Genomic DNA, 15,167 nt, shown 5'->3' with positions numbered 1-15,167 from the left:
CGATAACTCTGACTTCACATTTACATGACTTCATGTGAGCCACTTTGCGATCTGAGTGCATCAGAGATTTATTTTTTTCCTGCACTGCAGCTCAAAAACCCTAATTACACGCGTGCTAATTATGCTAAATGTATGTTCCGTGGAAGCGGATAATTGTATTTATAATTCATAATATTTGATGAAGACGCTTGAAAATTGCTGTTATTATTAAAGAAGATTGTTTAACACCCCCCTAAGAGAAAAACAGTATATATCACTGATTATTAGATTTCTAATTCAAACACACACAAACACGCACACTATCTATCTATTATAGGTTTTCTTAAGATGTCGTGTTGTCTTTTTTGGAATCATGGTCAACTTAAGTATGGTAATGGGAATGTAATACATTTATGGGGAATAGATACGGCCCCTGGCACCTTAAATGGTCAGATCAATTTTGCACTTACATGAATTTGCACAGCTTCAAAATCAATGTGCAGGATGCATTCAAGACTTTTAAGGTAGTAATGTGAACACTTGAGACATTAAAGAATGCGTTCAGATATAGGTTTGGTTTAATAAATGATACCGTGTGACAGCAGCAAAAAAAAAATCCAACAAATTGAAATAAAATCTCTCATTCTGAGTTTGGTGGCAGCAGATAGCTTGACTGGCGGATGGACTTGCAGGTACAGAATCAAATGTATAGAATAAGGAAATGCTTACGATTCTTTTTTGCAATACAGTATTTAATGTCTTTGAGAGCTTCATGACAAAGAAGGGAGCAATGACACCAACAGCACAGGAGATGCCGGTCACACAGTCAAACGATACAGCTGACATCAGTAGGAATATGAGCGCTTTGCTAGGAGTGCATTAGCAAATACCTAGTGTAGCTACAAATGTAAAGGTGTAGGCTATAATGGCCACTTAATAATGATCTGTCTCCTATGCCCACATGCGTTATTTAACAGCATCCCTTGCTATTAAAACTTAAGAGTGCCTGCATTTATTTAGTTTGATGGGGGTTCTTTGAGGAGGGAGGGGTTATCAGTTTCTCACCAGGGAATACAATGGAGAGGCTGAGTTATTGTTGTCTGCTGCTGTTTAAAATATACAGCTGTATGTTCAGCATGAGCTCTGGTGGCCATGGAGATTTCTCCTTGAGGATGCTGTGAGGAGGGTGCTCTGTATGGGAACACTGCCAAATTAAAAACCACTGCAGTAGCTTTGGAGAGTTAGGTCAAGTCGTACAAGACACTAGAAAAAGTTCCTTACTCGGTACAATGCACAAAAACTTGTTTAGATAGAGATTTTAAATGGGTATAAGACTGTATACTGCAGGAATAACACAGGGTAATAACATCCAGGAGAAGTGAAGAAGGTGTGAAAACACATGTTTGTTATTTTAGCTCTCATCATCTTGGTATTGTTCTTTTAACCGGACATGAACATATTTAGAGGGAAGAGCAGGGGAGTTAAGAGCTAAGCTTGGGTAGATATTTGCTTCCATAATTTGTTACAATAGGAAACTTGTGACTTTGGTACAGGCTTAACAACAACATATCAAAGCAGCACTACCATAATTATGCCTAAATTTAAGCCTTTGTGTGATTTTAAGGAGTAAATTATATAAAAATCAATTGCCTGTACAACTATAATGAGGTAGAAAATAATGAGAGCAAACCGTTTTATGCCAAGATGTAATCATGTATATGTTGGCCTAAATTTGGGTATTTTAACATGAGAGTCTATTAGGGATCGGCTCTCTTTTGAAGCCAACCCCAAGTGGCCACAAGAGGAACTACAGTTCTAGATTTCATTTTGGTTTTTGAGGTTGCTCGTTGATGGGCACAAACAAGAAAGTGGTTGTAATATATAATATACATATATTTTGGTTGTGGTAACTTTGTCTATAAGTCTGTGACTCTTACTCTAAAGTTCGGGTGTCACAATGCGCAGCTTTGGAAAACCTAAAGAACTTAACTTTTAATTACATTTTACAGCTTTCAACACCATTACCATTTATACTAGACCGATTATTCTGATTATCATTATTATTATTATTATTCTGATTATCATTATTATTATTATTATTATTATTATTCTGATTATCATTATTATTAAATATATTAAATTCAGTCTGGACAATGAACTACCATAGCTTTTGTAATTTTAGACATTTATCACGTAGTTTCATTGGTCCGGACAGCTGAAGATCACAGTGGGCTGTATGCGTCCGACGATGTAACATGACTTTGACGTCCCTGCTTTTGAGGCTTTACCCGTGAGGTTGTTCAAGACTGACAACAAAAAGATGACATGTTTTTCTCTGTTAAACCATTTTTTGTAGATGTTTAAGGGGGTGATGTGTTGTGACAGTTAAAATATATATTTAAAAACAAGATGACGTGTAAACGTGTCGCATTATTAGCTTTTACAAAGGACAGACAAGCTCTCTTTTTTTTTGTTACTTTGAATCCCTGTGTTCCCAGTTGAGTTTGCCATCCAGCACATGCCAAGGGATCAGTAATTATTCATAGTTGATGGGTGCACCATTTATTATGGTAATGTGGCAGGAGAGTTACTCCATTCTCTAAAAATCCACCAGTATGAGGTTTATTAAGTCAAATAAAAAATGTAATGCGTGCCCTCCAGTGGTTCAGGTCCATTACATGACTCATTCAGTCAGTCCTTTGAGGCTTGTGGTATTTTTTTCAGTATATATGAGTTATCATACAGGAAATATTATTTATGATCTAATAATGATAACGTCTGTGGGGTTTTTTTTAATATATGTTTCAAACTGGCAAATTGCCCGATTTACTTATTGTATCCCATTACACTGAAGAGTATTTTATATGAATATCAGTAGGTCCCCCTTTTATCGTGAGCATGGAGACTGGCCACTGTATTAGGTACACCATGCATGACTCCTTCTGCTTTCAGAACTGCCTTAATTCTTCACGTCACAGATTCAACATGGAAACATTCATCAGAGATTTTCGACCCATATTGACATCATACTGGCATCATGACATTGCAGCATATTTGTCAGCTGCGCATCCACAATGCAGTTTCCTGTTCCGACGCATCCTAAAGGTGCTTTACAGGATTGTGATCTGATGAAGGTGGAGGCCATTTGAGTAAAGTCACTTTCATGTCCCCCCACCCAGCAGTGTGAACCATTATTCAAGGCAGGATGGATCCCTGCTTTTCATTGCAATTCTCGATCCTGTCAAAGTGTCCACATGTACAGAGTTGCTGCCACATCATTGGCTAATATTTGCATATAAGCTATTAGGTATTAGATACTGGCATTAATGAGCAGCTGAAGAGGTCTCCACTAATAAAATGGCACTTAGTATATAACTTTTTCTGTGAACTGTTTCATTAGATGTGCACTTTCATTAGAAAACTAATTGTGTTGAGGCTGGCATGCAGAAACAGTGTGGAGAATCAGGAAATTGGCATCAGAAATATGAAATAATTTCTGCTTTTCTTCTGTTATTTGTATTTCTCCTCAAACAGTGACTGACTCTGCTACACTGTATCATCCTTACGAGTCTTGACTCTTTATTATTTTGACTGCTAAAGCATTTTATTGGTGGACTTCAGTTTGTGCAGCATACCATGACTTTGTACTCTTAATTGGCTTCATAAAATTTATAAAGCATGCTTCTAATGCACATGTAAGCCCTTATCTAATTATTTTCCAGAAATGTAAATGTATTTATTTTCAAGGGGAAATTTATAAAATTGCATATAATTACATATTAATTCAAATTAATAACACTGAATTTTTTATTTACTTTGGTGTGTAGATAGGTGTTATAATTGTTTAAATAAAATTCCTGCTTGGTTTTTGTGTTTTGTCTTACACCATTAGACCACATGTATCTTAAATTAATAGTAGTTTGACATTATAGTACAAATGTAATCAGTTTTTAATTGCCTTTAATTGCCTATAACTTAATTTGTTAGCTAGCATAAGTTTAAAATATACTTACTTATTTAACATTATCTACCTTTTTGCCTGTAATGTGAGGAGAGTAGTTGTACATAATACTTCTAAACTGCCAAGCACAGAGACCTACAGGGCTGCTGAAGCTTTAATTTAGAGTGCTGTGATATTTTTTCTGTTACGTGTTTAGATTTTGATTCTTGTTGAAATGTAATGTCGTTTCCAGTGTGTGTGGGCAAGAGAAGTGTAAAGTCAACAGGCCACCACTATTGCAACTCCTGTAGTGATTAATGGCCAGTCACTGGTCCTCTTTAAGGTTGTTTTTCAAACGTTAATAAAAGCAGTGTTGCTGTTTAAGTGCAGTGTGTAGTCTATGGCACACGGAGATGCAGGAAAAAGTGAAACCTGTCTTCAACATGTAATGTAACCACTGTTAAATTTCATTGGTTTTCTGTCTTTCTAAATAAAATATTTTCTTCTATAACATTTTTTAAATTAATTTTCAGAATTTATTGAATTGAATTTATTGAATTTATTCATAAAATCCTATTATAATACAAGAAATTGTTTGCCCATCCTACACAATCAGGAGTTGAGCAAAAAAAAAACAAAAAAACATGGCACACAGGTATATTTTAAAGGCCCTGAAGGTTCTTATCTATATCAGATATGTCACCACGTTACCTAGCAACTACCTAGCAACAAGCTAAAATGACCCATTTTTAGTATTTATGCACAAATGTATTTAATTTATGAAATCATTACAGCATCAATACATTTTCAATTCATAACAGCAACATCTGCTTTAGTTCCTCAAAACTTAAATTCTCGGTACATTATTTTGTTGTCACGCTGCCTAGTAACCACCTAACAACAGACTAAAATCACAAACAATACTTTGGTTTGGGCATGGCCTCCTTTAATTTTTAAGATTTCTACAACATCAGTGTGTGTTTTTATCTCCCCAAAGAACCTAAATAATTTTTTTAAACCTAAATAAATATGTTGCAAAATATGATGCACTTTAAATGTTATATATGCAAAATAATATATAATTATATATATAAAAAAGAATATGTCAGAACGTTCAATAAACTTTTTTTTTTCATTCAATTCTCTGTCAATTATGTCATGGTTTAGGCTTTAAAAAGTATGACACAGTCACTATAACCAAGCTGGAACTGTACTGCTCACCACTTTTAAGTGAAAGTTGCATCATTTTTGAGGCAATGAGTTTTTATAATTCTAAAACCAATTTAGCAAATATTAAAGTGCAGGCTGTGAAAGCATTTCCTTGATATCATCCCTCAATGTGATATTAAGTACAGTGGGTAATACTTGGTGTAAAATATAAGGGTTTTGCAATATAAACTAAAACCATAATGAGGTTTTGCATTGTGAGTGTCCCATGTCTCTAAAAGTCTCCTAAAATAGATTTTCTACAGTCTTCCCATTTTGCCCAAAGACATTTCTGGTGCTCAGTATGTTCACTGCATCAAAACTTGTGTGACACAGAGAGCAGTTTATAAACCACTAAATTGCATTAGCAGCAATAACACTGTTATTAAGACACCTACACTGCAGTGAAATTCTGTCTTGAGGATATTTTTCCTAACATTTGAAAGAGAGCATGTTGATGTTGTTTGCAGTGGTGCTTTTTTGAATCAGGATTGGCCCTATTTCTATTTTTGGAATACCGCTATTATTTATGAAGTTTTGTGTTTCTCTTCAGGGAGAGCTGAATGCATGATGAAGTACAAAGGTCTGCCTTAACTTAGTTCAAAGTGAATTGTTCACATCACGCTCTGGGAGCTTTGCGTGTGCATCCTTGAATAGCTATAAAAACAAATACAAGAACGTAACTCCGTCCTAGGCTGGCTGGATGCATGAACATGTGGCGACCCTTATGTTTGTCCCACTCAGAGTTAGACGAGTAAAAATCATATTGTGATCAGATTTCTGCGATATTATGAGTCACACGCAAATATTAATACAGGCCTGATAAAGATATTTAATAATTATTACATATGGCTTACAGGTAATTGATTTTTTGTTGTTAATTGTGATTTTGATGAAGATTTAAAGACGATAATGGTCAATTTCAGGATAACTATGATGATGCATGATGTTTATCTGCACTGTGTTGCTCCATTTGCTTGTACTGTGTCCTCACACAGTACCCCCGAGGGCTCTTGTGAACTGGTTTGTTACTTTTTGAACAACACTAGAAAGCCTGGCCTTCATCAATTGGAGATAAAGTATCTGAATTTCAGGAGCGGGACTACGCCTCCAAACACGCTCCTCCCGGTTCTCATCTATATATGTTCCCCCAGTTATACAAGCTGTTCGTTCTCGTTTACGGAGAGGATGTGGGTCCAGCGAGTGAATAACATTGCCCAAGTTTTACTTTCCCATCTTTAAAAACCTTCTCCACACTACCTAACCCCTCCTGCAGCCATCTCACATGCTTGAGACTGCGTGGCAGCAGAAACATTGACTCATTGCATTTTTTCATACTCTTCAGCTTTGATATGACTCCTGATTTGCCATTTAGCAAGCCAAAATATTTCCAGTGAAGCACTGAATAGAAAGCAGTGTCTATATTAAGAAAGACAGGTAGTGTCTGTTAATAACAGGAGGAATCGGCATGAATCAACTGAATGAAGTGCTGTGCTGGATCAGCAAATGCAGCTGTCCTAACATTCATACTTTAAACTGTTAGCAGTCGGACGTACCGCCCACGGGACATTGGATGGTTTAGGGGACTAATAGGACTGCTAAGGGGTTAATTACATGCTTTGTTGTAATATAAAACTTTTCCAGTGGGAGGAAACGGGTCTCCTGACATGTGAAAATACTGCAGTGTTGCTGTTTGTAAAATTCATGGGCACATGGTGGATTGTTTAAAACTTCAGCTGTGCAGAGTAATCAATTCTGCTTTAACAAGCACTGACAGTCCCACTGTTTCTTAATGGTTGTATGTACCTGAGTGTTTTTTACTCTCTCATATATAAGCTATCAGTGAGTAGTAGAGACAGTCCGTCTGTGTCACTGTGTATTCTGCTTAGTTTGATTGTTTGATCGCTGTTCTGCATTAATCCATCTTCAGGGCTGGTGCTTGTATAAATGATCAGTATATAATTTTTAATCAATGTTTCTCGACGTGCTGTCTGTGTGGTACACTGTTTTTAAGATTTTGCATATAACAAGTATTTTACTTTCAACACTGTAGTACAGTATGTTACAGTGTGGGCCCTTTAACTGTCGCATTCAAGGCCTGCTTTCAGGATTTCTTAGAAATATACAAAATCAATCGCCACAAGAGAAAAGACTGAGCGGTACCCGCTGTTCTTCCCTGTGCCGATGTACAAGGCCTGCACAATTACCCTCTCCTTCTGTTGTTTTGCAGCCTGTGTTGATGTCTACGGGACACACTCCAATGTACACCTCCGCTGTTTCCACACTGGTAAGAGCACAGCAATCCGTGCTGGTCCATCAACGTGAAAGTTACCAGTATCATCATCAGTCATCATAATCAGTGTGATTTTTATCTTTGTTCCGTGTCTTTGGCTGGCTGTCTGATTGCAGAGAGACAGCTGCCCATTCATCGCCATTTTATCTGTACTGCCAGAGTATGAGGTCATCTGTTTCTGATCATATCAGCGGCTTCATGCTCACTGTCATTCAAATCTCCTTTGTCTAACAGATTTGTTCTGCTCGTACTCAGTGGCTATTTTTGGGACTAAAATCACAGAAATCACTAAAATAGTTTTTCAAATGTTGAAAATTCAATCACACCATAAGGCTCAGATCTGTCGTTACGTGCATATTTCAGTTCCTATGTTCTAATTAAACAACACATAATCTACTATAGCATTTTTGTGCATGTAGAAGTTCATATTTCCCAACAATCCTAAAACATGTAACACAATGAGAAAACTATCTTTGTGGTCAAGACACATATCTGAAGTCCTGATGTATGTCACTGCTAAACCTTTAGTGCTACATTGCTAAACCTTTGTGGCATGGATATGGACAGACGGAGACAAGCAGAGATTTGCAAGGGGAGACTGAAACCTGTAGGTGTCAGTGTTAGACCGTGCACACTCAACTTTCATAACCTTGAAAAGCTGGCTGTCCTGCTTCCTCTATAAAGCATTTTTGTGAGGTTTGAGAGAGGTTGCATTTGCATCTTGCTCAATGTGTTGCTCGCAGTTGCAAGGCGAAACGTGCTTATAGTGGTCCAGAAATGTATCTATCACCACTGAGAAGTTGTTCCTTCCTAACCTTTTATTAGGATACTCAATTTAATTACATTTTATTTATGTAGCACAAAAATCATAACAGCAGTCGCCTCGTGGTGCTTTAGACTGTAAGGTAACCAAGAGAAAAGCCCAACAATCGAAGAGCCCCTTTGACCCCTTTTAAGTAAGTGGTTTGGGAAAGGTGGGAAGGAAAAACTTCCTTCGAACAGGAAGAAACATATGGCCGAAACAGGGTCAGAGGCTGCCATCTGGCCAATTTGGGGTGAGGGGAGGAAGACAGAACGAAAGACACACAATATTATATTGTGTTTCTATTAGTCGAAAATCTGAACATTAGAAATGAGCTGCTACATAATTACTTTAAAAGCAAAAAGACAGGATCATTGAAATAAGTGCACTGTGGAGTTTGGCTTTCAGTCTCTCCGTGTCTCTCGAACAAGTAGTTACTCTTGTAAACTATACGTCATTCTTTGTCTTTGTGGGCCTGCCCTGACTTTGAACACAACGCAATTAATAACGCATGCTTAGAATTAAACTGTTTAACATATGGGAGACCACGCAGCCTCCAGCATGAAGTCATCAGTAAGAAAAATGTGTTTGTATGCGTTCCTTCAAACATGCACAGAACGACTGCATTCTGTTGATGCATGCACTCAATTTTCCCCACCGGTCGGGTTAAGTGTGTCTTGTCTTCAAGATGCATTGCGGCAATGCCTTTGTGTGTGGACGTGTTTGCAGCCGATGTAATGCCCGTGTGGTTGTCATTGATGTGTAGGTGGTATCGTCAGTCTGTGTCTTTATTGCTCTAATGGTGTGGGGTTTGCCAGTACCACTCCAGGGCCCATTGATTTATGGGTAGGATTGTCTCTGGAAGCACTGCAATGGTTTGGCAAGTAATAGAAGGTCTTTGGGTTATGTACATGATTTAGCAAAGAGGTGCTTTAGCTTCAAATGACATCCATTTTTTTAAACTTATCTGGTAATGTAATTAGAAATCTTTTTTTTCTTCAAACTGCGCAGAACTTTTGATATCGATCTGAGCTCATGCTGATGAATCTTCCCGCCTCTTACTCGATGTGACTCTTCGAGCCTGCATAAACATAGAAACTGATGTGTTGACTGCTCTGCTTTTATTTATCTGCTGTTGGTTTACTTAAAGTTCACGGTCTAACAGCAAATGAAAGCTTTTTTGTGTCACATTGTATCCAGTCTGTAACACGTGGAGATTTCTTTAGAAAGTGAATTCACTCTTTGTTTTCTTATTACAAGTTTATATGAAAATAATGCTTTAAAGGGTTAGGGTCATCTGATTCGATATATTCTGAATGTACTGGCCTGAAAGCACTGTTTTTGTTCTCTTTCTCTTTATATAATTCTCCTTAAAGACAGAGATCTGTCTAAAAATGAAAAAACAAAACAAAAAACAACCTAGGGTAGGCTTTTTTAATAATGTATGAGGTACTTTTATTGTGACAGTTTTGAATTGTTGAGATAAAAACTCTACACAGTGCCTATCTTTGCCATTAATCCTTCACCTGACAAGCTGAAAGTGAGAAGCAGAAGGCTGTAAGTGCTTACTGAAGACTCCCACCAACCCATTTGTTATACTCCTTCAGTTCTAATGAAAAAGGATGCATATCACTTTTCTTGTCTCCAACCACAGACGCAGTACGCAGCCCAAATCAGACAAATCCTTCTTCAGACAAAGCAGTTAAACCCTCTGACACGTGTCTGACACTTTGCACAAAAAAAAGACAGTTTGTTTTTAACGTAAGGATCAGTTACACGTTTCTGTAGAGATTCCCCAAGAGCTCTCCATTATACCTTACCCCTTTCTCTTCTCCATTCTTGTCTGGTCAGTATCTGGTTTCCATCTTCATTTTCCCATCCTCCCTATTTTTCTTTAATAAATGTTTAAATACGTCCCTGCAGCTTCAGTGTAATTACTGAGCAGCCGCAGCTCAGGTCCTTTGGGAAGCAGAGGGGAGAGAGAAAGAGGGGGAGAAAAAATGCTGAAAGAGGATGAGAGAGCTGTTCGTGCTGAATGGCGGAGTAAAGGATAGAGAGGGCCTTGCAGAAGGGCGAAAATATTAGATAGGTAAATGGAGGGATTTTATTTCACAGAATGAGAACGTTTGCTGACAGCTTGTCCTTCAGCATGTCCTTGCTTAAGTCTGTTCAGTGTGCGTGCATGCATTTGTGCATATATATTCCACGCCTGCCAATCCATCTGTCTTTCTGAAAGAGAGAGCTTGCACAAGCTTGGAAAAAGGATCATTTAAGCCTTTTTTTCTGTACATGGTGGTGTGCTTTCATAGTAACCTCATGTCCTGTTTAATTATTCAAGGTAAAAATGGCAAACAAACCCCTCCTCTTTTCTTCAACTCCATATTTGGTCAGGAGTATTGCTGTCAATAGTGATGACAGGTCCTTCAATAAGGTCCTTAGAGATGTCTTGAGAGAATATTATTATATTCGATGTTATTTTCAACACAATTATATTCATCATAACAAAACAAAAATGCATTTGCAGGCAGCTACGTTGTTGATAAGTTTATGTAAAATGATGTTTTATACTGATCGCCCAACTTGAAAATAATTTGTGTTTGCAGTAAAGCTGCAAAAAACAATATTGACAATGAGCGGATGTCACACGAGGGCATCGGCATCTTAAACCAAGATAAACAAATGTTAAACCAGCCACTCTCTGTTGCTGTTTTTGCTGTTTTTGAATGAAGCAGCGCTAACATGGTGAAGCAGAAAGCCGAAGAGAGCAGAAGAGACACAAATATTGAGCTGAAATTAAATAAATTTAATGAAATTAAAAGGAGGATTTGTTCATTATCTGTAAACGCTGCCCTGCAATTACTCCAGCTTCTCCTCACGTCGCAAATCCAAATCTCCTTTGAAGGGCCCTAATTTACGGACATATACAGACTTTCAAAAACAGCTCAGGTCTGGCAAAAACGTCACATGGCAAGCTTCATTTTTTTCCAACCAAGCTGTCACTACTGTGTTCAGGCTTCATTCTTTTTACTAGAACTGGTACAGTACTCACAAACCTTTCAGTGTCGAGTGTTCCCTAAGAAAAAAGGGAGGCCAGTTTGCGCCACTTGTCCTTCTTAAGTTCAGTCAAAGTATAATTCCTCAGCCTTTCACATCACCAGCGTAGACATTATACAGTGAGACAGCTAAGTAATTGCCATCAAACTTTCCTGCCTGCTCCTCTTTCTCTCAGCAGCAGGGATGGGAGGGGTACAGTACAGTAGCAGCAGAAAATGTGAACTGCATTCTCTCTGAGCACAGACCAGTAGCAGGGAGGCACGGCTATCGTAGTCCACTACCAGAGAGGATGGAGAATGAAGGGATCTATTTCTTTTTATTCTGGATAGATGGCTTCCCGAAGAGTGGATGATCGGGTATCAGATAACAACAAGACTTACTGGCAACAAGTGATCAGCCTCAGCCTTGGTGGATGAAATCTTCAGCACCGACTCAACAGGAGGAAAACATTACTGAGCTGTGCTCTTTCTGTGATTCTGGACATGAAATCGTTGCATGTCTTGAGCATGCCAGCAGGGTTCGATTAGATTTGAGTTAAATGTAAAGCTCAAGTGTAATATCTTAAGTTGAAACAGGTATCTTTTAATTGATCCACTGTGGAAGCTTACTGTTATGGCAGGGCCTAGACCTAATGGCTCGCTTGGCAACAATACCTTGGTGGTACTTCGTGGTGAATTTGAATGAAGATGCTTGCAGAGGGTACTCTAAAAAAACACCTTGACACTTTCAGTGTGTCTGTATATCGTTGTAAGACTTGAACAGGGTGTAATATTGAATATCAGTGACTGACATCTAAGGACAGAAGCACAATGTTTATGTCTGTGTGGTACGCCAAAAAGATGGGCTGCCGATTCCTCAACAATGTGCGGAAGGGCAAGAAACGTCGGCATCATAAAATGGTAGGCATGTTTTAAACATGTTTACTTCATGTTTGTTTGTTTGTATGACTTCACCTCAGCATAGTTGCACAGATTTTAATGAAAATGTCACCGGCACAGAATATTACATTAGTGTGTTTTGTTATTTAAATATTTTAAAGTATGTGCATTGTGTTATTGTGTGATTTAAAAGGCACCGGGATTTTTTTCAACTTTTCAAATTGCTGCCATTAAAGCTCATAACAGACATTTTAATCACAGTGAGCTCGAGTAATCAGATCTGCTAATACTAATCAAGTCCTGCTCAGGCCGTGTGTGAGTAGTGATGCAAATTTGCAAAGTCCTGCTTGAATTGTAAATGCATTAGTGTCCGTTTGCTGATGGATGGCGGTGCTGCCTATAGAGCCATGCCAGGGATGGCTGAATAGGTGGCGTTAAAATATAGGTGGGCAAGAGCAGCCAAACACTGTAAATCCTAACCGCCCTGATGTCGAAAGACTTGACAGAGCGGAGAGACAGAAAGAGAGCTCTGTCAAAATCCCTGCAGGGAAATTGCCTGCACTAGGCTTAGATTTCTGCTAGCTATACTCATTATTTCCCTCTCCAGATAAGGATGAATTTGACGTAATGTTCAGTAGCACCGCTGGATGCGGCTACCGTGCGTGATGAAGCCGTGCACAGGCGATGCTGCAATCAGACAGTGAGCAGTTGAAACACTCGTCAGAAGAGAGATTTGTGTCTTTTCTTTAGGAGGACTGACGTTTTGTGAAATTGCCCGAGTCGTCGGGCAATTCCACACATCAAGCATGTTTAAAAGGAGCAGGCTTCACTGAACTTTTTGGCTCCTCAGATATAAATAATGTTGTTAATGAAATAATTTGCTGTGCCAGGATGTTGTTATAGTGCGTGGTAGCTCTGGGACACAGAGTGAAACAAAGGCTTCATTAATGTCATTAGTTACCCCTGCACTTCTCCTGCTGCGCCATGAAACGCCTAATGAAACTGAACCATTACAAACAAAATGTAAATTATCTGCATTTCCTGCTGTGATCAGTCAAAATGCATGTTGTTAAAAGTCTGCTGAAAAGCTGCTGCACTGCTATAATGTATTTCTACAGTGTATCACATCCAGATGTTGTTTTCAGAGAAAATATGAATAAACGGATAACACTTCTTCCTCTGGCTCAGCTTGAACGTCTTAGAGAGTGTAAACAAATAACTTCCCTTTGCATCCCATAAAGATCACTGGCTAGGATTATGAAGCCATTTTATTGAAAGCGCATGTGTTTGGATTGGCCGCGTAGCTGTTTGTGTGTGTCAGAGCTGTCAGGTCTGTGAAGGTCAGCAGGCTGATTTTGTGCTGCTGTTTGCTTTTCTGTAAGCACTTTTGGATGCACAGTGTCTTCCCCATGCTAATCAGCGTGCGCTAAAGAACAGTAACAAAAAAAAATGAACAATGGCGTTTGCACAGGGAGTCGGTCAACAGTGTATTCACATTTTAGAGCGACAGACTGAAGATGTGAGTGAATCCCAGAAAGAATGATGAAAGAACGAGAGTACAGTGTTGATGTCTGCTGTGGCGAGCTGGTGCTGTATGAATGAAACTGAAGTGAAATAAAAGAGCGTGCATAAACTGTGACACTTCAGGTGAGCTGGAAGAAAATTCTTGGCAGGTAAATCCAACCCACGTCCACGCCACAAATCCTGTCCACCCACTGATTTGCTGCTTTTTGTGCTATTTTCTGCATCACTTTGATCCTGATGGATAACTTGTTGAAATGCTGTGGTTTAATCTGGCTCTGTGAGCTTTGCTGCTGTATGGTTTAGGACAGAATCGCCGACCATTAAGCGAGCCGGCATTATACTAAATGGGCTAATCATGCTGTGTGTCATTGTCATTACACCAGTTTACCGTGTCTTCATCATCCTCCGACTCTCCACAGAAATTGCCATATGTACGAAATACTGAGATGTTTGTTTTGAAACGATGGGCAGGAGGCATATCCGCAATATCCATGAGATGACCACTTAGTGCATCAGCTCTGTAATTCAACTAGCAGCTAGAGCAAAAATAAAACCATGGCCATGAGTATAAGGGCCTGCGTGAATTATTTCTGTGTCCATCATGGACGGATGATAACAAATGGTTTAGTCGCAGTGCTCTCCATCCTTTAGCAGAGTGATAACCAAAGCATAGTGAGAGCAGTGTCATCACAGCTTACAGCTAAAATGGTCATCAGTCTTGGCTGCGACTGCAGGTTTCAAGGGTACACTGAGAGCTCAGCCGAGACTTGCCTCACATTTGAATTTCTGCCATTATTTCTTAATAATGTTTCCTTTCTCTCTGCCTCCAGGGAAACACTCCTCCAGTGGTCGTGAACACTGACACACTCGATGGCTCCCCATATGTAAGGATTATGTTTAATCTTCCCTTTATTGTATTATTACGTTAGGCTTAACCACATGGCTAACTTAACTGCCTTCATATTCATTGTACATTATCAGTTCAATTCCACTCCTTTCCCACCCTGCAGGTAGGGCTTTGCACACTGTTTTAATCTGCACGGTAACAGTGATGAATTTTTCTTCCATTTTAATTAAATTAGCTTTCTTTGTTTGATATACATTTGGGAGAATAGAAATATTCCTTAATTTGCTTCAGAGTTCTGAAATGGTGTCATATCTGTAAGGAAAAGCAGTGACCGTATCATCACGAGTTGTGTAGAGAATGTGGAAATGCCTGCAATCACAGAGCAGCAGCAGCAGCAGCATTTTTGCACCACTACCGCATGAAGAGAAGTTGTTTTCTAGGTCAGACACCAAAACACTGAAGACTGAAGTTACTTAAATCTCCTCGTCCTCTTGAACTGTAATTGCAAAGGTAAAGCTGACGTGGAGCCAAGTTGTTCATCCAGAAGGAAGAATGGTACTGAAAGAACAGTGCAGCAGTCAATAGTGCACATATGATGATCCGGTCCACGGGACTAATGCTAGAGATAAAATTTAGCTGACTGG

The 15,167-nt window shown here is 38.8% G+C and overlaps 1 protein-coding gene across 3 annotated transcripts in view; it reads left to right on the top strand.

Moving 5' to 3' along the window:
* LOC102293264 (disks large homolog 4) overlaps positions 1–15,167 on the top strand; it is a 62,593-nt gene that overhangs the window by 32,896 nt on the left and 14,530 nt on the right. For all 3 annotated transcript variants that reach the window (XM_005922213.3, XM_042220878.1, XM_042220877.1), the window contains exons 3-4: positions 7,356–7,412; positions 14,507–14,560. In XM_005922213.3, coding sequence (XP_005922275.1) covers positions 7,356–7,412; positions 14,507–14,560 — 111 coding nt within the window. The remainder of the gene's footprint in view (positions 1–7,355; positions 7,413–14,506; positions 14,561–15,167) is intronic.

This window comes from Haplochromis burtoni, unplaced genomic scaffold (assembly GCF_018398535.1).
Source record: "Haplochromis burtoni strain Fernald_Lab_line unplaced genomic scaffold, NCSU_Asbu1 Contig_56, whole genome shotgun sequence".
Taxonomy (NCBI): domain Eukaryota; kingdom Metazoa; phylum Chordata; class Actinopteri; order Cichliformes; family Cichlidae; genus Haplochromis; species Haplochromis burtoni.
Note: the sequence above shows the minus strand (reverse complement) of the source record. Positions and strands in the feature narration are given on the sequence as shown.